Source organism: Macaca mulatta, chromosome 19 (assembly GCF_049350105.2).
Source record: "Macaca mulatta isolate MMU2019108-1 chromosome 19, T2T-MMU8v2.0, whole genome shotgun sequence".
Lineage (NCBI taxonomy): Eukaryota > Metazoa > Chordata > Mammalia > Primates > Cercopithecidae > Macaca > Macaca mulatta.
In genome coordinates, this window is record NC_133424.1 from 69,427,045 (window position 1) to 69,452,421 (window position 25,377).

The 25,377-nt window shown below is 43.8% G+C and overlaps 1 protein-coding gene and 1 long non-coding RNA gene across 2 annotated transcripts; both read left to right on the forward strand.

Moving 5' to 3' along the window:
- Positions 1-1,205: 1,205 nt before the first annotated feature.
- Positions 1,206-15,106, forward strand: ZNF805 (zinc finger protein 805). Its single transcript, NM_001194103.3, is given in 4 exon segments — positions 1,206-1,235; positions 4,149-4,275; positions 8,181-8,276; positions 12,922-15,106. Coding segments are annotated over 4 exon segments (1,884 nt in total). The 3' UTR covers positions 14,553-15,106.
- Positions 15,107-18,135: 3,029 nt separating this feature from the next.
- Positions 18,136-23,792, forward strand: LOC144337118 (uncharacterized). The gene is made up of 2 exons (XR_013409742.1): positions 18,136-23,219; positions 23,614-23,792. It is a non-coding gene; the product is annotated as an uncharacterized LOC144337118 (long non-coding RNA).
- Positions 23,793-25,377: the final 1,585 nt, after the last annotated feature.

Sequence of the window (25,377 nt, forward strand, 5' to 3'; positions counted from 1 at the left end):
CGGCTCACTGCAGTCTCTGCCTCCGGGGTTCACACCATTCTCCTGCCTCACCCTCCCGAGTAGCTGGGACTACAGGTGCCTGCCACCACGCCCGGCTAATTTTTTGCATTTTTAGTAGAGACGGGGTTTCACCGTGTTAGCCAGGATGACCTCGTGATCCACCCTCCTCGGCCTCCCAAAGTGCTGGGATTACAGGCGTAAGCCACCGCGCCCGGCCTACTTTTTTTTTTTTTTTTTTTTTTGTACCAATGAGGTCTCGCTCTGTCGCGGAGACAGGTCTCAAACTCCTATCCTCAAGCGATCCCCTTGCCTCAGCCTCCTGGGACCACGGGTGTGCGCCAGCACACGCAGCTATTTAAAAGAAAAAAAAAATTTTTTTTTTTGGTAGTCTCCCTACGTTGCTCAAGCGATCCGCCCCTCTTGGCCTCCCAAGGCGCTGGGATTCCAGGCTGGCCGCATCGCGCCGCCTGACGTCCCCCTTTGGTTACTCTGACTGCCCACTGATCTGTATAAGAGGATCCGGAGGGGAGAAAACGCAAGGTGGAAGTCAGGGTCCGGAGCCTGGTCCAGGGTCTCTGCACTGGCCCTGACCCTGACAAATGTCCCTGCCTGCTGGGGCTCGATTTCCTCCGGCGAAGAATGGACGTTCTCACGCTTGGCCCCTGGCCTCCGAGTTGTGCCCCCAGGACCCAGGCAGGCCTGAGCCGGGCTGTAGGCCCCCTGCGGCTTTTACACTGAGGTCTGCCGGGTCAGGATCGGTCCGCTTTGCAGGTGGTTTGTTGAGAACATTAACTAGAACATTAACTACATTAACTAGAAGGCATTGCCAGGTGCGACGGCGGGCCCTGGGGCCAATGATAGTCCAGGACAGCGGCGTTTCCTGTGGGTCGCGAAGCTTGGGGCGGGACTTCCGGCATTTGGATGGAGACGTAATTTGGGCGCGACGGTTCCGTCCACGCCTGCTGTAGGGAGGGGGCGGTGTTCCGTGGCCGCCTCCCTGGCGGCTCTGGGGAAATGAGCAGGTAGGAGGCTGACAGCGACCTCCGCGTCTCGGAGCGAACCGTGAGCCTCCCCGTAACGGGAGAGTTCGACTGTCAGCCAAGGTCACCGCGCCCGGCGCAGGGAAGGGGTGGGGCTCGGCTGAGCCCGCGAGACCCGCCCTGCTCGCCGCAGCCCCCGCCCCGCTCGGGCCTCAGGGTCCCAGTATGGCGACGGCTTTGACGGACCCGGCGCAGGTGAGTGGACGCGCTTTCGGCCTTGCTGCTTTTCTGCTAGTTCGGGGAAGCCTCCTGGGCAGGCCGGAAGCCAAGACAGCCACAGGATTCCTCTTTGTAGTGTTGTTTGTTTACGAAACGTGGAGCATGCTCGTCACTTAGTTTATCTTCTGTCGTGGTAATACCTGAGAGACTGAATATTCAAGTGGACAGTAGCCAGACTATACATAGATTATAGGGCTGTGACGTACAATTTTTTGTAGCCACCTGCCCAGGAAACCAACCTCCTGTTCTACATTAAACAACTCTGGAAACCAGTCTGCCTTAACTTAGTCTTGCAAGGAGCTAGTTTACTCTCTGGTGACATTTCAGGAAGCTAAACGGTAACTCCTGGAACAGTAGGCCCCAAATAGGACTTGATTAGTAACTGACTGTTCTAATTTTTGCCTCCGCTTCCAGCAGAGGACCAAGCAGAGAAAGCCATACATGCTCAGCCTAACCACATACGATGCCCCACTTTTAGCCCTTCTGCAGCTTTCCACCGCCAAAAGTGTCAGGCCTCTGATAGGTGCTCAATAATTGGTTGAAGGATAAATGAAGTTCCGCTCCAGGGACTCTTGTCACACACATAATCCGAACTCAGCCATGGCCTGCATGTCCCTACCCGGTCCACTATGGCTGACCACCTCTGTCCTCCTTTCCTTCCTTTCCTCCCTGGCTCAGCCCTTCAGACACATGAATATGATCACTCAGAGTTCTTTCTCATCCCTCAGCCTTCACCTTTACAGTTCATTCAGCCTCAGACGCTATCCTCAGATCTCTGCAAGACCCTTTCATATCTTGTTAGCTCTGCTCAAATGTCACTTCTTTGAAGCAGCCTTTCGTGGCAGTTCAGACTAAGGTAGTCCCCTTCTCACCTGCCATTGGTCTAACTTTTTGTATACAGAATCTGGCAAAATTTTAGACAGCTACTGAGTTGAGGTCTTAAGGATTTTGTGGGGACAAAGAGCATCAATATTAACACAAGAACTGTAACAGTTGGCCTTCATTGAGTCCTTGATGTGAACTGAGAAATGGACATTATTTATCATCTCATTTAATCCTGATCTCCTTAAAGTGACATTCTATTATAAACACTGCCGTACACAAGAGGAGGTCAAGACTCCAACCTGTTTAGTTACCTGCTGACACACAGCACTTAAGTAACAGAAATTCATATTTAGTGTGTGGACCACCAGAGCCTTTGTTTTTAGTCAGTTGGCTGAGAAGCCCTGGAGGTGAACTTTGCAGTCTTTCTCCAGCAAGTCACAGTGGCCATCGGAAGCGAAAGGCAGATATTCCATTACAGAGGACTGTGTAGACAAAGGCAAAGTGTGTTGGTTGTTTAAGGAGGTCCAAGAGGACTTGTGAGGTTACCATGGTTACCCCATCCCCACCTGCTGAGACATGGCCTGGAAGGGCAAGATCCTGTGGTCTTTTTTGGATGTTCATCCTGCCTTCAGCCCATAAGGCATTTTGGCCAGTCATAAGCCGGGGTTCTTGTGACCACAGCCCGCGTTATCCTCAGCCACTTGAGTTTCCTGGTCCTGAAGTACACTGGTCTTAGGGATACCTGCTGGCAGGACTCAGGGAAGGAAAAGGCTGATGGTTCATTATGCAATCTCTCTGGGGTCCAGGGGAGAGGATGAGCTGGTCCAGGCACTGTCACTCCTCCGGCATTTGGCACTCGTGAATTTGGTGATGAGGGTTTTGCCCACGTCTTGGGGATATTTTCAGGAGCTACTAAAATAGATTAAATAGCAAAAATATGTAGAAATGTTTCACAACTGTATTGTAGATTCACGTTGGTGATGGAGGGTTGTTGGGGTCACAGTATTAAACCCTGAAGCAGAGGGACCTGGGGTAAAATTCTGTCTCTGCTTATAACATGTGAAACTCTAGCTGGGCTTGGTGCTCACACCTGTAGCCCCAATGCTGTGGGAGGCTGAGGTGAGAGGATCACTTGAGGCTAGGAGTTTGAGACCAGCCTGGTCAACATAGCAAGATCCCAGCTCTACCAAAAAGAAATAATTGGGCGCAGTGGTGCATGCCTGTAGTCCCAGCTGCTTGGGCAGCTGAGGCAGAAGGATCGCTTGAGCCCGGGAGTTCGAGGTTACAGTGAGCTCTGAGCATGCCATTGCACTCCTGTCTGGGTAATAGAGTGAGACCCTGTCTCTGAAAAAAACAAACAAGCGAAAAACAGAAAACACAAAAGACTAGGAGAATCCACAGAGCTCCCTTAGCCTCAGGTCAGTGACTGTGACATGGAGGTGATTGGCGGTGGTGTTTAGTAATACTTCAGGGGCTGTGGGAGGATTAATAAAATCCCAAAGTCCATGAAGCTCTGAATAACTCATGTCTGTTATTGGGAAAATGGGAACTCTGTATTAATCTGAAAATTGAGGCAGAGATAAATGAGGTCCCTAAGGTCACAAAACTGGCAAGTGTCAGTTTCAGGAGTTTGGATTCAAACGTGAGAAGTCTGACTTCAGAGTTTGGGAGTTGTAGTAGCTTTAAAACAGAACGTGAAGCCTTCAGCATGAGCTGGACCAGTGAGGCTCAGGCACTGTGGCTGTCAACATTATTGCTACTATTATTGTCATTATTTCCTCATTTCTTTGATGTCCTCGAACTGTAATTGTCTACATCTCACCGTCCACAAGTTGTTGCCATTGTCTTCTGTCATTCTCTGATGGCTCCTGTATAGGATGCTTTTCTTTTTTACATTACAGTAATCTGTCCAAAGCACTGTCTGCCTTCCTCCTTCAGCCTGGTACAAAGTTAGGCCCTCAGGAGGTCCTCAGTGACTTGGGCCTTGATCTTGCTGCACCTTTTCCAGCAAACCACATACGACAGTCCCACGGCAAACTCTACTACCTCTATTTGACATTTCAGGTGTCTGTGACCTTTGATGATGTGGCTGTGACTTTCACCCAGGAGGAGTGGGGGCAGCTGGACCTAGCTCAGCGGACCCTGTACCAGGAGGTGATGCTGGAAAACTGTGGGCTCCTGGTATCTCTGGGTAAGGCCTTCCCCCTCCACCATGCAGGGGACCTGCCACTTCTTCATTCCATCCCCTGACTCCAGGCCTGATGGGTCAAGAAGGCCTCTCGAACCTGCTTGCCTTCTTCCCACAACTTCAGTCATTTTCTACACTCACCTCTTCCTGAACAGTCTCCCTGTATCACTTTGGACAAGAAATAGTGTACTCTTTGGCTCCCAGCCAAAGGAGAAGGAGGTGGTGGAAGGAAATGGGGTGTTTTGCAGACCCCAAAGGTAGGATTTCCAGCTGTATGTTATGAGGGGTTGAAGTAGGAGCTGAGAACCACCACGATGGTGTCCTAGTTTCTCTGTCTGGGTCTGCTCATGTCACTGTCTACTCTGTGTGGTTTTTTTCTGCCTCAGCGAGTTCAAGGGAAGAATAACGACCCCAGGTTTTACTCTTTGTGACCCCTCCTTCCCCTCCAGATTTCTTGTCTTGTTTCTCTGGCCTCTGTGGGGCCTGCTTGAGGCAGCAAATGCTGCTCCACCTCCAGCTCATACTTGCCTCCATCTCTCACCCACTGCCCAGCATGGACTGGCCTCCGTCTGCAGTTCTTTTTTTGAGTTCCAGAGCAGGATCTGCCTGGGTGGGCCTGGTTGCTTGTGTATCTGCTCCACAGCGCAGTCTGGGGTGTCAAGGGTGGTGGGGTGTTCTCCAAGAAGGGTTGAGTCAGGCAGGCCCCCAGGAGACTTTGACCTTCTGTACTACCAGGTGTTATTCTAAACAACACTTTAATCACCTTCGTGTCCTCTTGATTCTAAAGTCACTCTGCTGCAGCCTTGCTGGGCTTCTTGTTATTTCCCCAAGTGCCCACCCCCGTCAGGCGATTGCATTTGCTGTTCTGTTTGATGAGTGTTCTCAGGGTAATTCAGCATTTCACATGGCCGCCGCTTCTCAGCGCCGCCATTGCCTCCTCACCCAGGCCTTCCCTGACCACTGAATCTTGGGGAGGCCCCTTTCTCACCACAGCCTCCTCCCTTTACCTTGTTCATGTCTTTCTAAGCTAGTGGTTCTCAAGCAGGGACGATGTTGAGCTTCAGTGGACACTGGGCAATATGTGGAGACATTTTGGTTGTTAACACTAAGATGATGACATTGACATCTAGTGGGTGGAGACCTGGAATGCCACTAAACATCCTTGTAATGCACAGGACAGATCCTTCTTCCCCCGATCTCACAAAGAATTATCTGAACCTGAATGTCAGTTGTGCTAAGGTTGAGAAGCTCTTTTTCAGAGAGTGCTTGGACAGACACTACTTCAGCTGGTGCTGAGACACCCCCAAGGAAGTTGTTCTTTTATTGCATCTTGTCTTGGCTTCTTAGCATTTGAGGAAAAGTCTGGTTTAGTGCTGAGTCTTAATATCCTGCAAACTGTTGGTAACTTCTCCTTTTCTACAGAGGGAGCAGCCTTAGGCTCACAGCCCTGAACAAGCAGCATGAGCTCACAGGGACCAAACAGCACTGTTTGTCTTGAGACAGAGTCTCGCTGTTGCCTAGGCTGAAGTGCAGTGGTGTGATCTTGGCTCATTGCAACCTCTGCCTCCTGGATTCAAGCATTGCTCATGCCTCAGCCTCCTGAGTAGCTAGGATTACAGGCAGGTGCCACCACACCCAGCTAATTTTTGTATACGTTGTTTTGATTTATTGCTGCTTTTTTATGGTTACCTGCCATCAAGACAAGTGACTCTGGATTTTCCATTTACCAGAGTGATAAGGATTCCATTTTTGAAGAAATCTAAGAAAAATAACAAGTGAGTCACTTTTAGGAAAAGCAGGCCAGGCACGGTGGCTCACGCCTGCAATCTCAGCACTGTGGGAGGGCATGGCAGGCGGATCACGAGGTCAGGAGATAGAGACCAGCCTGGCCAACATGGTGAAACCCCGTCTCTACTAAAAATACAAAAATTAGCTAGGCATGGTGGTGCGTGCCTGTAGTCCCAGCTACTCAGGAGGTGGAGGCAGGAGAATCACTTGAACCAGGGAGTCAGAGGTTGCAGTGAGCTGGGATCACGCCACTGCACTCCAACCTGCTGACAGAGTGAGGCTCCATCTCAAAAAAAAAAAAAAGAAGAAAAAGAAAAGCAATTAACAGTCCAGATCCCCAGAGCACTGACTGGGCGTCTCAGGCCTGTTCCAGGCAGTGTTCATGCTCCATTTCTTCTCACAGGATCCTTGTCAGCAAATAAGGAAAATTTAGCCACTCCTACGAGTCCCGCATCCAGTTTAACTTACTCAGCACAGATGAAACACCTTCATTTTATGAAACCACTGAATTTTTTTGTAGTAAAAATTCTTCTTTTGTGAACTTTTTTTTTTTGAGGTGGAGTTTCACTCTTGTTGCCCAGGCTGGCTGGAGTGCAGTGGTGCAAGATCATAGCTCACTGTGATCCTAACACCTCACCCTCTCCAGTAGCCGGGACTACAGATGTGAGCCACTGTGCTGCTATATGAAGTTTCTGTCAGTATCCTTATGTAACCATATCACAGTAGGACGCTCAGTTTTTAAATATTTGAATGGTTCATGAAATGCTGGGATCTGGAGTCACTGACCCGCCCCTCACCCTGGCCACTGGTCCCTGAGGGTGAATCCTCCAGCTCACATCTCAGCCTCGTCACCACCCTCTGCCACCCACTCTGGTGCTCTTGGTTTCCTCCGTAGTGTATTGCTTGGGAGAGCAAGGTTTGGAGCCAGAACCCTGGTGTCCAGCCCCAGCTCTGCTCTTTAAAAACTCCACGGCCTTGGGCACATTACTGAACTTGCCTGTGCCTCAGTGTTCTCATTGTTCAAATGAGGACTTATCCTGTTCGCATCCCAGGGCTGTTGCCAGGGTCAAGGGTTATTTTATGAAAAGGGCTCAGAACAGCACCTGGGAGACCAGGCTGTGTACAGGGAGCCATTACAATCTCTGTTGCCACCAATACCGTTACCGTCATCCTCATCACGATTATTGTCAGGGGCATACCTTGACCTGGCACTTTCTGGGCAGCGTTGTGGAGCTTTGTGGTTAAACAGCATAGACAGAGATGGCAGGACCTGGGTTTCCTTATTGACTCAGCCATTCACCAGTTCTGTGCTCTTCAGCACATCACTTTACCTCCCCGAGCCTGGGTTTCTTTGTCAACAAAATGGTGTTGATTATGATAATGGACATCCTGGGTATACCGTGAGGAAACCCTCAACTGGAATCCTCATTTAACGGCTAGGCATGGTGGCTCACACCTGTAATCCTAGCACTCTGGGAGGCTGAAGCGGGTGGATCACCTGAAGTCAGGAATTCAGGACTAGCCTGGCCAACATAGTGAAACCTCATTTCTACTTAAAATACAAAAAAATTAACCAGGCGTGGTGGCGCGCGCGTCTAGTCCCAGCTACTCGGGAGGCTGAGTGAGCCGAGATCGCACCACTGCACTCCAGCCTGGGCAACAGACACATTTAGTCTTTGGTTTAGAGGAAGAGCATTATAAAACATTGCTTAGGTTGTTTAAAAAAAAAAAAGACTTAGATCAATGAAGATACATACCTTGTTTTGAATGAAAAGAATCAATATTTAATATTTAAAGTGTATCACTTTTTCTCTAAGATATTCCATAAATGTTGTTCACTTTTGAAATGACATAATGCATTTAAATGCTTGGCATAGTCCCTTGGACATGGTTATAGCCTACAAATACTAGTTTTTGACTTACTATTAGGAGTAGAGATTCTGTGGCAGCATGACATGGCCTGCCCTTGGTTTCCAGATCACATGCTAACTTTTTGTTCCCATGGATAGGTGTAGCTTCATTCCAAGGTCTGGTCCCCATCCTGAAGTCCCAGACTGGATTGAAGGTCTTTATTTCTTTTCACCAACATCCATGTGTCCACTTTCTTTCTCCATAAACAGGGTGTCCTGTTCCCAGACCTGAGCTGATCTACCACCTAGAGCATGGGCAGGAGCCATGGACCAGGAAGGAAGACCTCTCCCAAGACACCTGTCCAGGTAGGAGCCAAGATCTGGGGAGGTCGGAGTCCCTGCTGGCTTGAGACTGGATGGAGACCACCGGCCCTGGGATCTCTTGGGAAGCTTCTCACTGTGGCTTCTCTAAGGGTTTGGGAGCCTTGGAGCCCTTAGTGGTTTCTCCATCTTCCTAGCCCTGTCACACTTGTCCCCACTCCTGGGGAGCAGTGAGGTGTATGAACTGAGATTGGTCCTGGGGCTCCAACCTTGTGTGCCTGAAACCTGGTTTGCCAGTCAGCTACTCTGTGACCCTAGTGAAGTTTGTATATGAGTTTGGCTAAGTTAACACCAGCTGCTGTATCCAACAAATTCCAAAATTTAAATGATTCACATATGAAAACTCTTTTCACTCATACCAAGGTCTGTGTGGGTCGGGAGGGAACTCTGTACCACAGTTATTCAGGACCTAGAGTCCTTCTGTCGTCAACCTATTGCTTTAAGGTTGTCCTGACATCCTCTTGCTGGTAGAGAATTAAGGGAATAAGGGATGTCATACCCACTTCCAGAAATACCACCTCCCCTCACATTTCACCCATGGGAACTGGGCATTTGGCTGTACTTGGGTCCATGAGTCTAGGAATTGTGGCTGAGCTGCCTGTCCAAGGAGAAGAGCAGATGGTCTGGTGAGCACCTACTCAGTCCACTATACTCAGTCTGTTCCTGAAAAATGCTATTAGAAATTTTTTTTTTTTTGAGATGGAGTCTCTCTCTGTTGCCCAGGCTGGAGTGCAGTGGCGCAGTCTCAGCTCACTGCAAGCTCCGCCTCCCAGGTTCACGCCATTCTCCTGCCTCAGGCGCCCACCACCGCACCCAGCTAATTTTTTGTATTTTTAGTAGAGACGGGGTTTCACCGTGTTAGCCAGGATGGTCTCGATCTCCTGACCTCATGATCCGCCCGTCTTGGCCTCCCAAAGTGCTGGGATTACAGGCGTGACCCACCACGCCCGGCCCAGAAATTATTTTTATTAAAAAAAAAGAAAAACATTATTTTTATGCCATTGGGCAGTTTGAAGATGTAATCATGTGATACATTAATGCATAAAACTGCATAGATTCTGAGCCGTGTTACGTAAGTAACTCATCAAAGTAAGCTGTGAGTGTTACTCATGTCATATAAACCTTAATGAGTGATGATACGTTACATTTCCTTCTGAACTCTGGGGAGCAGGGCCTGTTTTACTCTCCCAAGTTCTCTTTCCAGTTATATTCTGCCTATTAGCCTCTCCCACCTTCTCCTTCCACTCATTCCCTTAGTGTCAATCAGACACTAAGAAGCAGTACTTCCTCCATGTCTCCTATATCTCCTGTTTTCCAAAAATCCTCAGGGTGACATTTGACCTCTGTCCCACACTCAGGCTGCTGAGGACATGAGGCCATCTGTCAGGTGTGTGGATTGGTGCCACTGCAGAGCCTTGGCATCTGCCCGCATGGGTTCCTCGAGCTGCTCATCCAACCCTGAGTGTTTATGCGGTCCCTATTCAGCCCTTCAGAGTCTCTTCCAGATCGTCCCTTCTTCAGTGCCACGTCTCCCCTTGAAAATCCCGAAAGCATAAAACTCAACATGCCTAACAAGGAACCCGTGATCTTGCTCGCTCTTGCCACCTCGCAAGTTTCAGTGAATGGCTCTGCCATCCAGGCAGATTAGGGGACTGGATCCAACCTCAGACAGGTCAACCCCTCCGCCTCCATAAGTCCCTGCATCCAGTCTATCTCCAGAGCCTTTCGATTTCACATCATGCATGTCTCCTGAATTCATCCCTCTATCACCTCCATGAGACCTATCCTTCTGCTTTTTTTTTTTTTTTTCTGAGATGGAATTTCGCTCTTGTTGCCCAGGCTGGAGTGCAATGGCATGATCTTGACTCAACGCAACCTCCGCCTCCCAGGTTCAAGCGATTCTCCTGCCTCAGCCTCCCAAGTAGCTGGGATTACAGGCATGCGCCACCACACCTGGCTCATTTTGTATTTTTAGTAGAGATGGGGTTTCTCCATGTTGGTCAGGTTGGTCTTGAATTCCTGACCTCAGGTGATCCGCCCACCTCAGCCTCCCAAAGTGCTGGGATTATGTGCGTGAGCCACTGCGCCCAGCCTCCTTAGGCTCTTACTCTAAGCTCTTACCATCTTTTTTCTAGGGCATGTTAATAGACTCCCAAAACTTAATCTCTGTATCTGCTTTGTGCCTCTGGTCAGCTCTTTGTCCTGCATGGGGTACTCCAGCATTCAGACCTTGTTCCAGACAGTTAATATTTCCCCAGCCACTCAGCATGTGACTGCTGATGTATCAGCAGGTTTTCATGTTGACAATATCATCTACTTATATTGTTTAATCAGCAATCCTTAGACATTCCTCTCAACCTCTCATATCGGTAGCTTCTCTCTTCCCCTGATGAAAGAGGTCTTGCCCTTGGCCACGGTCAGTTTTTTTGAAGAGTTTGTATCACACCTTTTCATGGACATTTTTTCTTCACTTATATTCTGTTTGTCTTGTAACTTCATCCTTTCTGTACTCAACATAAAAATGCTCAACTTCCTTATCCTTGAAGAAAATTCAACAATTCAGTGTTCATGGTTCACAGTATATTCATATATTCATTCACTCTCTGAGCACTTAATTGTTTACGTTTTTGTATCAGTGATGCTGTGGACATTTATATATGTTGTTCATCTTTCACATGTGTAGGGGCACATTTTTGATGTTTCTGGAGTGAAATAATTGGATTATAAACTATGCAAATGTTCTAGTTTGCAAGATCATTCTCATTGTTTTCTAAAGGGCCTATATCAAAAAATTCCTCTCAGGAATTTTTGGAAGTTTCCATTGATCCATATCCTGTCTAGTACTTGAAACTATAAGGCCCCTCAATTTTTGCTGATCAAATGGAAACAAAATATTTTCTCTTGTGCTCTTGATTTGCATTTTCCTCATGGGTAAGGTTGTTTAGTGTCTTTCACAATTCTGAGCCAATCTGTATTTTCTTCTGTGAGATGTTATTTGGTGATAAATGCCTATTTTTCAATTAACTTCTTTGGCTTTCTCTTTTTATTTGATTTTTATACATTCTAGATACCTATCTTTTATCAGTTACATTTGCTGCAGGTATATTCTTCTAGTTTTTCATTTTGTCCTTCCACTCTCTTTAAAGTATCTTTTGTTCAGTGAGTTCCTTACATAGTGTAGTCTGATTTATGGTTTTTTTTACGTGATTAATGATTTTGTGCCTTGTGGAAAAAATGTTGCTTTACCCTAATATTGAAAAGGTATTCTTGTTTATTTTATTGTCAGTTGTAAAACTTGCCATTTGGCATTTAAGTCTTTATCAATCTGAAGTTGGTTTTGAGTATAAAATGTGATAGAATACAATATTTCCATTCCCCATGTGGGTAGCCAATTTTTCTAGCTCTATTTCCTTAGTAGTCTCTCACCACTGAGGTGCTGTGCCTCCTTGCCATCTACCAAAGCCCCATCTGTGTGCAAGGGGATTTCTGAGCTCTCCGTTCTTCTTTATTCCCAGTTGGGATCGTGTCTGTGCCAGAGTGGTACCTCTGCCTTATGAGCCCTGTCCTGAGAGTGGCACTGCTCTTCACAGCTGTCACCTAGGTCAGAATGTTAGGAATCAGTTCCCCTGTGCCTCTTCTTTCCCTAGATTCTCATCACCACAACCCTCTCATGTGCTATAGCTCATTTGCATATTCTGTCTCCTAAGGCTATAGTGTCTTTCCCACTTTCTCTCATGACCAGTAGGACTTACTTCACTGGGTATCTTCTACTGGAAAAATGCCTTGACCTTTTTCTACCCAGGATTAGCCAAACTCAAGATTAAGGACACAGTCCTCCAGGACTTTGTCAAGTCTGCCCAAATCCTCTAATTCCAACTGCAAATTCAGGGATTTCCTGAAACCACCCTCAGGTTTCATAACTTGCTAAAAAGATCCACAAGACTTTCTAAAACCTATTATGCTCACAGTTTTGTTTATTACAGACAAAGCATACAAATTAGAAGAGGACACAGGATATGGGGCTGAGGGTGTTCCAAACACAAAGCTTTCTCGGTGACTTGTTACCCACCCAGCATTGATGTGTAAAATATGTGCACAGAGCATTGCAAACCCAGGAAACTCAGTGGAGCTCTGGTTTTTAGAGTTTATTGAGCTTTATTACACAAGCGCAGTTGATCGAGACATTGCCCATAGTGCCATGTGAAGTTTCCAGCCTTCGCCCCTTTTCCAGAGTTCAGCTGATATCTTGTGGCTCAGAGACCTAACCTTCTACTCACTGGTTGGTCTTTCTGGTGCCACCAGACCTCAGCCAGAGTCATCTATTTAGGATAAACTATTTAGGGACCCATAATGAGTTACCTTTATATAAATATTCAGTCTGGAATTGAGGCGATATCTCCACCCTAGGCCTTGTCCCCTCACCTGGTCTCTCTGCCTGGTCTCCCTCTCAAGGAGTCAGGAATCCAAGGAAAAGAAAAGAAACAAATTACAGACCTGGGGTTCAAGATGGCAAAATATAACAGACATAAAGGCACCATTTCCAACTTCATTTTTTTCACTGAAGTGGTGATTTTGTTTCTTCTCTTTTTACATTACTAACAGGCCCTTTTGTGTATCGGATTTCTTTCAGGTGACGAAGGAAAACCCGAGAACCCAGAACGTACCACCTGTGAGCTAGCCTTGTCTGAAGAAATCTCATTCTGGGGACAACTAACACAAGGAGCTTCAGGGGACTCCCAGTTGGGGCAACCCAAGGATCAGGATGGGTTTTCAGAAATGCAGGGAGAGCACTTGAGACCAGGGTTAGATTGCCAAAAGGAGAAGCTTCCTGGAAAAATGAGCCCCAAACATGATGGTTTAGGGACAGCTGATGGTGTGTGTTCAAGGGTTATACAGGATCAGGTCTCCTTAGGAGATGATGTCCGTGACTGTGACTCTCATGGATCAGGTGAAAATCCAGTGAGTCAGGAAGAGGAAAATACCTTTAAATGCAGTGAATGTGAAAAAGTGTTTAACAAGAAACGTCTGCTTGCTCGGCATGAGAGGATTCACTCTGGAGTGAAGCCCTATGAATGCACAGAGTGTGGAAAAACCTTTAGCAAGAGTACGTACCTCCTGCAGCACCACATGGTCCACACTGGGGAGAAGCCCTATAAGTGCATGGAGTGTGGAAAGGCTTTTAATCGGAAGTCACACCTTACCCAGCACCAGCGGATTCACAGTGGAGAGAAACCTTACAAGTGCAGTGAATGCGGAAAGGCCTTCACCCACCGCTCCACTTTCGTCTTGCATAACAGGAGCCACACTGGAGAAAAACCCTTTGTGTGCAAAGAGTGTGGCAAAGCCTTTCGAGATAGGCCAGGTTTCATTCGACACTACATCATCCACAGTGGTGAGAATCCCTATGAGTGCTTTGAATGTGGCAAGGTCTTCAAACACAGGTCATACCTCATGTGGCACCAGCAGACTCACACCGGGGAGAAGCCCTATGAGTGCAGTGAATGTGGGAAGGCCTTCTGTGAGAGCGCAGCCCTGATTCACCACTATGTCATCCACACTGGGGAGAAGCCCTTTGAGTGCCTCGAGTGTGGGAAGGCTTTCAACCACCGATCATACCTCAAGAGGCACCAGCGGATTCACACTGGGGAGAAGCCTTATGTGTGTAATGAATGTGGAAAGGCCTTTACCCACTGCTCTACTTTTATCTTGCATAAAAGGGCCCACACTGGAGAAAAGCCTTTCGAGTGCAAAGAATGTGGGAAAGCCTTTAGCAATAGGGCAGACCTTATTCGACACTTCAGCATCCACACTGGAGAGAAGCCCTATGAGTGCATGGAGTGTGGAAAGGCCTTCAACCGCAGGTCAGGCCTCACAAGGCACCAGCGGATTCATAGTGGAGAGAAGCCCTATGAATGCATTGAGTGTGGGAAAACATTTTGCTGGAGCACAAACCTAATTCGACACTCCATCATCCACACTGGAGAGAAGCCATATGAGTGCAGTGAATGTGGAAAGGCCTTCAGTCGCAGCTCATCCCTCACTCAGCATCAAAGGATGCATACTGGGAGAAATCCTATCAGTGTAACAGATGTGAGAAGACCTTTTCCAAGCGGGCAGACCTCAGTCAACATCCAAGAACTTTTATTGGGGAAAAGCTTTTTGAATGTCACCTCTGAGGAAAATCTTTTGCAAGAGGAAGCATCTTACATGGCATCTGATCATACATACCAAAGAGAAACCCCACAAGTGTCTTCACTGTGAGAAAACCTTCTGTTGCCAAATGCCATTTGTCACCTAAGGAGTCATATTAGAAAATCACACAGCTTAGAGCCTTATTCTCCATCTGAATTCATCCTGGAAAAACACCCAGTGGTTATTATGCACTTAGGAAACCCTTTAGCTCCATCTTTGTCGTTAGTTTACAGTGCAGTGTTATCTCAGGAATTTTTATAAAAAGAGGTGACAGAAAAAATGAAATGCAGACACTGCTTCTTTTATACTGTTGTCTTATATGTACATTTCTGTCCCACATCAGGAAAGTTAGTAAGGCAAGGTCTGGAAACTTACTGAATGTCTTTGTTCTACAACATTGTCTCTTCTAAAGAAGCATTGTTTTTATGAGAAATATGAAGGCTTGAGTTATGAAATACTTTTATATTTAAGGATTAAAGGAAACATGAATGCGCACGTTTTATTCCACCACTTAAGACTGTTTTAAGTCTTTGATTTGGAGAAAAAAAAAATCCTTTTTTAATGGGTATTGAACACTTAACACAGAATTTTTCTTGATTCCCATCTGTTGGTTTACTTGATTGCTATAGCTGTATGGTAAATCTCAAAATTAGGTAATGTGATTTTCTTTTTTCTTATTTTTATTTAAAATTCATTTAGCATTCCTAGTTTCTTTGACTTTCCATATACACTTTAGGATTGATTTTTCTGTTTTTCAAATATTCTTGCTTGGATTTTGATATAATTGAGTTAAACCTGTAGATCAATATGTTGAGTATTGGCATCTTAGCCTTCCAATTCATGAACATGGCATACCTTTTCATTTATTTAAATTTTCTTCGATATATTTCATTACTGTTTTATAGTTTACACAGTATAACTCCCGCACATTTAAAATAAGATTTATAGCTTCATAGTTTTTTGCGTGATTGTAAATGGCATTGATTAAAGTTTCAGTTTTCATATGATGTTGGCTAGTATACAGAAACATTATTTTTTCCATCTTATTTTGCTGTCTTGCAACTTTCCTAAACTCATCATTTCTTGCCATTTCCTTTGGGATAATCCTTAAGATTTTAAACATAGAAATATCATTTGCAATTTGGGACAGTTTTATTTCTTGCTTCCCATCTGTACACCTTTTATTTACTTTTCTCATGTTACTGCACTAGGTAGGATTTCCAGTGTGATACTGAATACAAATAGTGACAAGTTATCCATGCCTTGTTCATGATATTAGGGGGGAAATGTTCGGTTTCTCATTAATATGATATTGAAAGTTTCTTCCAAAGAGTTTCTCTATCAAGTTTAGAAAGTTTCTCTCTATTCCTAATTTGCTGGGATTTTTTGGTTATTATTAATAAGTGTTGAATTTGGTCACTTGCTTTTTCTCCACTGATTGATTTAATTATGTCATGTTACTTCTGTAGTCAGTTGATGTGTTACCTTGACTGAGTTTTGAGTATCGAACCAGCCTCACATCCTTGTGATAAGCCCTACTTGCTCATGGAGTATAATTTTGTTTGTATACTATGCAACAGTATTTCATTTGCTAGTATTTTGTTGAGGAAGCTTCCCTCTAATTTCATGAGTGATAATCTGTAGTTTTTTTTTCTTCAACTGTTACTGTTTGGTTTTGATGTCTAGATGATAACTAGCCTCCTAACGTGAGTTGGAAGGAATTATCTTCTGTTTTTTTGGAAGATCATATGTAGAATCGGTGTTATTTGTTCCTTTAATGTTTGGTAGCATTCTCCAGCAAACAAGTGGGACCTGGAGATTTTCCTTTTGGATGCTTTTTAATTATGTATTTATTTTATTTAATAGGTATAGAACTATTCAGAGTATTTCATATTGGATGAATTTTTATAGATTTTCTTAAGGAAGTGTTCATTTTATGTAAATATTCTCATTTGTAGCATTCTTTGAAATATTTCCTTTTAGCTTCTTGTTGGCAGCAGGATCTGTACTTACGTTCCTTGTTGTATTCTTGATATTGAAAATGTATCACTTATTGTCAGTCTTTGTAGACATATGTCAATTTCATTGATCATTTCAAAGAAATAGCACTTTATATCACTGATTTTTCTCCACTTTCTGTTCTTAATTTCACTGATACCTGCTCTGATCTGTATTGTATCCTTCCTTCTACTTGCTTTGGTTGTATTTGACTCAGTGGTTTCCTGAGGTGGATGTTTAGGTTATTGATTTGAGGCTTTTTTCTTTTTTCATATAAGCTTTAAGTTCTATACATTTTTCTTACAGTGCTGTTAGTTTCATCCCACAAGTTTTAATATGTTTTTGATTATCTTACTCAGTTCTAAGATTTCCTGATTCCTTTTGAGACATCTTCTCTAACCCATGAATTATTTAGAAGTATATTGTTTAATAGTATTTGGAGTATTCCCTGCTATTTGTTACTGATTTCTAATTTGTTTTGCATTTGATGTTACTGTTTAAATTTGTTGACTTTTTTCCTTTATGATCCAGGATATAGGCTATCTTGTTTTACATAGCTGCTTGAAAAGAATGTGTGTTCTTGGTCATTGGGTGGAGTTTCTATAAATGTTTGTATGATCCTGTTAGTTGGTGGTGTTATTTAGGTCTCCTATATCCTTGCTGATTTTGTGTCTAGTATTTCTATCAATTGCCAAGAGAGGGATGTTGAAGTCCCGAACTATAATTGTGGAATTATCTATTCCTCCTTTAAGTTCTATCAGTTTTTGCTCCACATAATTTAAAGCTCTGTTGTTTGATATATACACATATAGGTTTGCTTAGTAGTCTTGCTGTATTGACCCTTTTATAACTAAGTAATGTCCTTTTTTGCTCCTGTTAATACTCTTATCAATTTTTATCTGATATTCATGTGGTCACTCTTACATTTTGGGTTAATGTTTGCATGATTTATACATTTTCATCATTTTTTAAAACCTTATCTGTATCACTATATTTGGAGTAAGTTTCTTGTGAACAGCATATATGTGGGTTGTGATTTTATATCCAGTTTGCATATCTTTTTTTTTTTTTTGAGATGGAGTCTCACTCTGTCGCCCAGGCTGGAGTGCAGTGGCGCGATCTTGGCTCACTGCAAGCTCCGCCTCCCGGGTTCATGGCATTCTCCTGCCTCAACCTCCTGAGTAGCTGGGACTACAGGTGCCCGCCACCACACCCGGCAAATTTTTTTGTATTTTTAGTAGAGACAGGGTTTCACCATGTTAGCCAGGATGGTCTTGATCTCCTGACCTTGTGATCCGCCCACCTCGGCCTCCCAGAGTGCTGGGATTACAGGCTTGAGCCACTGCACCTGGGGTTTTTTTTTTTTTTTGAGACGGAGTTTTGTTCTTGTTGCCCAGGGTGGAGTGGAGTGGTGTGATCTTGGCTCACTGCAACCTCCGCCTCCTGGGTTCAAGTGATTCTCCTGCCTCAGGCTCTTGAGTAGCTGGGATTACAGGCATCTGCTACCACGCCTGACTAATTTTTTGTATTTTAATAGACATGGTGTTTCACCGTGTTGGCCAGGCTGGTCTCGAACTCCTGACCTTGGGTGATCCACCTGCCTCAGCCTCCCAAAGTGCTAGGATTACTGGTATGAGCCACCGCACCCGGCTTTTTTTTTTTTTTTTTTTTTTTTTTTGAGATGGAGTCTTGCTCTGTCACCCTGGCTGGAGTGCAGTGGCGCAATCTGCAACCTCCGCCTCCCAAGTAGCTTGGATTACAGGTTCCTGCCACGACACCTAGCTAATTTTTGTATTTTTAGTAGTGACGGGGTTTCATCATGTTGGCCAGGCTGGTCTCAAACTCCTGACCTCAGGTGATCCGCCTACCTCAGCCTCCCAAAGTGCTGGGATTAAAGGTATGAGTCACTGTGCCTGGCCCCAGTTTGCATATTTCTGTCTTTTATTGGTGTATTTAGACCATTTAAAGTTTACAATAATTATGTTAGTGTTACTATTTTATGATTAGTTTTTTTTGTTTTTTGTGTTTCCTGTTGCTTCTTTCTTGAGTTTTTTGGGTTTGTTTGTTTGTGTTTTGGTCTTGAACATTTTTTAGAATTCCATTTGATATATTTGTAGTGTTTTAAAAATATATTTCTTTGTATTAATTTTTTTAGTGGTTGCTTTAAGTAGTATAATGTACATATGTAACATAATTACAGTTAATGGTATGAAAAATTTAGCACTTTGATGTATAGAAACCTTACTTCCATTGGTCCCTTTACCTTGCCTGTTAATATAATTGTCTAAAGTAATTCCTCTTCAAAATTGAGCACCATGTTGGAAAACGTAATTTTTGCTTCCACTGTCAAATATATTTTACAAAAGTCACAGCAAGTATTGCTTGTTGATCTCTTTACCCATTCCACTATTCTTTCTTGAAATTCTAAGCCACCTTCTATTAACATTTTCTTTCTGTTTGGCGAACTTCTTGTAGCCTTTTTTCTAGGGTCGGTCTGCTGGTGCCTCTAAAAGTGTCTTTATGTTCCCTTCATTCCTGAGGGATATTTTTGTGTGATACAGGATTTAGGGTCTGCAGTTCTTTTAGTACTTGAGAAACATGTTTGTTCCTTCTGTCTGCTATGCTTTCAGATGAGAAATCTGTTACCATTTGAACTGCTGTTCCCTATTTCGTAATGTGTCATTTTTATCAACCTGCATTCAAAGTGTTTTTTTGTTTGTTTGTTTTTTGTTTGTTTGTTTTTGTAGCAGTCAGAAGTTTGGTTATGAGATGTGTGACATGAAATTTTTTTGAGTGTGTATCCTGTTTGTTTTTTTTCAGCTTTTTGATCTGTAGGTTTATGCCCTTTGCCAAATTTGGGAATTTTTAACCATTATTTCTTGAAATATATTTTCATCCCTACTCTTTCTCCTCTCTGGAACTCCAGTGATATGAATGGTAGATCTTTTGTTACTGTCTTAGAGGTCTCTTGTGCTTTCATGTTTACCCCCTTTTTCTGGTCTGTTTTTCCCTTTTTTTCATATTGGTTATTTCTGTTGACTTTTTTTCAGCTCACTGATTCTTTTTTTTTTTCTGTCATATGCAGTCTACTGTTGAGCTTGTCCAGTGAATTTTCATTTTGGTTTTTGTATTTTTCAGTTGTTTAATTTCCATTTGGTTCTTTTGTACATCTTTGATTTCTTTGCTTAGTTTATAATACTAAAAGGGCACAGAAAACAGACAAAACTAAATTCCAAAGTCATGGTTTTCTGGTGGTTTGTCTCAATATTTGAATAGAAATCCTGAATTATCTGGAGGAGTAGAAGTCCTGTAGTCTTTTATACTGGGCTCCTTAAATATTTCTGTCAACAGATCTTATAACTGAGGGTGATCTGCATATCATTCAGAGTTACATACTCCAGGGGAAGGTTGTATGTAAAATCCTCCAGCTCTGTAAGCCTTGTTATATCCTCAATGGAGAAGGGGTCATTCCTCTTCTAAAATCACTCTTAGACTTTTTTATTAGAGCCATGCACCCTTCCCGAACCAAATTTGTCTGTGTCCTCTGTCTTTCATACTCTTATTTAGTCTTTAACTTCTCCTTATTAACCAACTTATTTCCCATAATCTATAGCTTTATTCAGATCTCAAGCCTCATTTCCAACCTATTTCACCCTTCCTTGCCTATCAAGTTCTGGTTATTCCTTCTTTCTTCCACACATATGCCCTGAGTAACTGTTCTGTGCACTGTCCCCACCCCTTTACATTTCCTTTTATTCCCCAGACACTACTAAATGGCTTCCACCACCATTGCCTGACTTAAGCAGGTCTCAGAAAGGTCCCTTTTCACCCCCTCACTCTCTTTTTGGACCTCCATACTGCTAAATCTCTGACTTGAAGGTCCTTTCCTGGCCTCTGTGAATTCCTGGCTTTTTTCCTTTGTAGGGTCTGTGTCTTTCTTCCATCTATAAAACAGCTTTACTTCCCAATATCCATCGTGATCATTGCTGTTTTCTAACTTGTCCTTCACCCCATGAGTGAGTTAATTCATGCTGAAGACACTTTACTCTCAATGATCTACAGAGTTTCCCTAAATCTGTGTCTCCAAGTTGGATGTTTCTCATGTCATTCCCCACTGGTCATCCTTCCACACCTTTTCTGTATTTGTACTCACTGAGCCTATATGCATGTATCATGTGGCCATGACCTTGGTCATGGGGATGCACCCATAATCATCATAAGAGAACACAAACATAAAGTATTACTGTGTATCAGACATTGTTTTGAATGTTTTACATGCATCAGCTCTTTTAACGTTTATTACAGCTCCATAAAGTTATTTCTGCCCTTTAACAGATTAGAAAACTGAGATACAGAAAGACTAAGGAATTTGTCAAAGGTTTCACAATTATGAAATTTGGGTTTGGGGATTGGAAGCCATTACACTGGCTTCAGAATCCATGTCCTCAGCCACTTCATTGCTTCTCATATGGTAGGTTTTTGTTTCCTGGTCACTTATTTTTACTAAAATGGGTCAAACTGTGCTCATTTATTTATAATCTACTATTCTTATTTGACAGTACATCTTGGCCATTCCTTCAAGCAAATGAGATAAACCAGACTCACTCTTTAATGCCTGCATAAGCTATTGTGACTGTAGAAAAGACGGAGAATGTCTGGGTTTGAGGAAATGTGGGAAGGGTAGGGAGAAGGAGTAGAGAAGGGCTAAGGCATGCATGTGGTTTTAAGTGTGTTTGAGATGCCTGAAGAACATCAGTGAATCCCCCTAATTTCTGTCGTTACTCAAACCAGACACATTGTGGCCATTTCTTTTTCCTTTATCATCCCCCCATCCAACCACTGCCCCATTCCTTTTTGTTCCTTAGTAGACCCTTAATATATATGTGTGTTTTAGTAAATGGCCATACACAACAGGGTATTTTTTTTTTATTACAATTTTCAGTTCCCTCAGCGCATTTACCACAAAGCTGTGCATATAGGTGGCACCATATATGGCATACCTTGACCTCAAAGAGAATCTACATGGACTTTATGGACCTATGTACACAGTTTTAGAAATCATAATGAATGACTGCTGGAGTCCTTAGGACCTCTTCCAGATTTGATGATTTGCTAGGAAGACTCACAGGACTCAGCATTTTGTCATACTCAGTGGCTATAATTTACCACACCGAAAGAATCCAGAGCAAACTCAGTAAAAGGAAAAGGCTCAGACCCAAGTCCAGAGGAAACCAGGCACAATCTTCGAGAATCTTAATGAAATCACACAGGATGTGCTTCACTGAAGCTCCATCTGGGACTTTACAACAACACGTGTGAGATGTGTTCCAGGAAGTCGTCTTGGGCACCCATTGCTCAGAGTTTATATTGGACTCACTTTCTAGCACATACCACAGTTCTAGACCTCCAGAAGAATAGGAGGTGTTCAGCATAAGCCACATGTGCACAGACAATTTAGGCACATGGAGCTACTTCTCATTACTGGGAACAATGGGAAACCTCCCGAAACCTAAAGTCCAGACTCCAGCCAAGGATGAACCTTGCAAGATCAAAGAATAGCAGTCTCTGGCCTGCTGTGTTGTTTCTTTTTCACAGTAACTTACACGGAAAAATGCTGAGTTAGCTTAAGTTTCTGTAACATTAAGCAAATAAAATTTTCTATAACAAAAATAAGCCATAGCTTTGAGATGAAGGCTTATATACCTGTAAACCATTGTAACCAAGGAAAAAAAAAAAATCAGAGTCACAGTGAAAATACTTAACAAACTGGCCAGGATTTAATTCAGTGATGACAGGGAAGAGAGGAAGTCTTGTGAGAAAGGATCTTGCCTCTGCCTAGTATCTTTCATAGATAGGCTTCAAGTGGTTTGACTTGCAGATATACTCTTTCTTGGCCTTTACTTTGGCAAACATGTGATGGGTAGGTAAATGCTGTGTTCTTTCCCTAGCACGTATGTCAGTTTCTCATCCACTCTTTGTTCTTGCTATTGAAAGTTGTAGCTTCTGGCTACAACAGAGATAGTTGAAGAATATGGAGTTCGTCATAATTTCTGTATCATTAAATGTGGATAATTTGAGATTAAAGAATATGTTGTTGCAGGCTTAATCACTTTGATGGATCTGTCTGTGAATTTCACTTGGAGGAAGTGGGAGCAGTTGGCTCCAGCTGAGAGGGCCCTTACAGAGACATGATGCTAGAGACCTTAAGAAATCTGGTCTCTGTAACCTTTGTACTCGGACTCCGGCCCACAGACAGCCTTTCCTTTCCATTGTGGAAAGCTGGGGAGGCTCCACAATGCTCAGTGATGTATTTCAATTTTGAAGATTGAAGATTTTAAATGATTGCTAAGAGATGGATTATTTTTGCTCCTAGCAAAATCTGTTTGTGTTTCGTATCTCACAATTGGATGGTCTCAGCTAAATCGTAAATGGACAGTTTCTTTTGCCTCTTTTGGAGCAGTGTCAAGAGCGTGAACCTGGGAGACAGACTATCTACTTATACTTTCTGTCCTTGCTCTTACCTGCTGGAAAGGACATTCATAACCGCTCTGCCTCACTTTAATTGGAGATCCATGTATTCACATGTGTTTTTATTTTGCTGGCTTCGTTTAGAGATAGGGTCTCACTGTCGCCCAGGCTGGAGGGCAGTGGTGTGATCATAACTCACTGCAGCCTCAAACTCCTGGGCTCAAGTAATCCTCCCACCTCAGACTCCCAAAGTGCTGGGATTACAGGCATGTGCCACTGTACTGGCTATTCTGCTGTTTGGCAAGTGGGGCCTTGCTGATCCTGTGAGACTGCCCATCCCAGGACTAGCTAATTTTAAGTGGTAGCAAAGGACTCCCCTGGGTATGTGCCTTTGATATGCAACCCAACAATTCAGTGCCCACTCCCCTCTACCACCCCCTTTATCAAGGCCTCACACATGGAGCCACTATCTTCCTGCCATAACCACTCCAGGATCAGATATTAAGCAAGTACGGACAGTCCCTAATGAAATTCAGGCCTGTAATCTCAGCACTTTGGGAAGCTGAAGTGGGAGAATCACTTGAGTCCAGGAGTTCGGACCAGCCTAGGCAACATAGTGAGACTCCATCTCTACAAAAAAAAAAAAAATACAATAATTAGCTAGGCATGGTGGTTGTATGCCTGTACTCCCAGCTACTTGGGAGGCTGAGGTGGGAGTATTAAATGAGCCCAGGAGGTTGAGGTTGCAGTGAGCTATGATGGCACCACTGTACTCCAGCCTAGGTGACAGAGTGAGAGCCTGTCTCAAAAAAATAAATAAATAAATAAGAAAGTCAAGCCTAATCCTGCTTAGCTTGCTTACCTTGTCTTGACCATTCTTACCTGCAAAAGCACAGCGAAGCTTCCTGCCCATGCTTTCCCCCAACTCCTGCTGTTTTTCCGATCCTCGTGCTTCCACATGTGGTCCTACACTGCCTGGTGTGTGCCCCTTTCTTGGGAAGTGTGTGTAGCTAAGTATCTCTTCAATGGCAGTATCTCCTGATGTGTTGGCCTCACCATGTAATTTCCATGTAATTTCTAGAGTGCTGGGTATGTACATCAGGCAACACGGTATAGAACCATGGATTGGAGGATGGATTGATGCCAAGGAAGGACTGTTTAGGTGCATTACTAGGAAACACATCCAAGGGACCAATGTGTTGGTGGGATCCCAGTGATCTCAGTAGTCAAGACTTTAGATCTGTCATTTCTCCAAGCTGTTTGAGGTTTGAAGGAAGAAATGTCTTTCTGTATGTTATTTCCCATTCCTACCTATATCATTTGTTTTCTTGATATTCTCAGGCATCTTCATTAACTCTCTTATGACCTACGGCATTGCAGTTGTACAGCCTCTCAATGTACCTGTTTGCCTTTCCCAGTGCCATTCCATATCCCTGCTCTTGGGTAAAATGACACGTGTTTGAAGTGTTCCCTTCTCACTCTGTCTCTTGTTGATCCCTGGAATCACGTAAGCAGTGGTCACCTCCCTTGCAATCTTGAGTTTCCTCCTAACATTTGCCTTCGATATCATCATGGCCACCTACAAGCCTGTTTTTAATCTGCATATTCTTTTGTCACTTTCACCCTTTCTAAGTTATCTTTGCACAACTGACTTCTGCTTGAGTGTCAGTCACCACCACTCTGGTCTTTCCTGTGTGTGTATGGGTTTCTCCAACTTGATTATTTGTCCTTTCGTCCCTCTCCTCCTTTAACAGAGGAGCCTCTTAGAGATGTTTTCCTTTTTGTGTAATATTTTAACTTCTCCATTACCTCTTTCTTGCTTTTTTTCCTCTCCACTTCCCAAACCTCTACTCTTTGTGGAACTCCTTGCTATAATGCCACCTTCTCTGACACTGTGACTAAGGTCAGAAGTGACTTCATGCTTATAAATCACAAGTCCTTGTCTTTCTTGGGCCATCAGTAGAATTTGATTGTGTCTCACACTCAATTCCTGAAATATGTTCTCTTTCCTTGGCTCTGTAACATCTTTTTCCTCGTTCGATCCCTCCCTCTCTCCCTTCTTTGTGCAGTCATCCATATCTAGCTGTCCACTCAATGTTGAAATACCTGAAGGTTTTGTCCAAGGCTCTTTTGCCTCATATGGCCTCTCCCCAGGCTGCATCTGTGCCCTTGGCTTCAGTTATCTTCCTTCGACAGCACTGAAAATAGAATACCCTAGTCTTGAGCAATCCTTACAGCTCTAGACCTGAATTACCAGTTATCTTCTTGCTATCCTCACAGAGATGTTTCAAAGATACCTCATTCTTTACCTGATGTAAATAAGATCAATAAAATGCTTCTCCCTGACTTTGATCTACTTCAGTCTTCCCTCTTTACTACATGGCACTGTTTAGTTACCTAGGCTAGAAATTTCCAACTCAGCATAGTT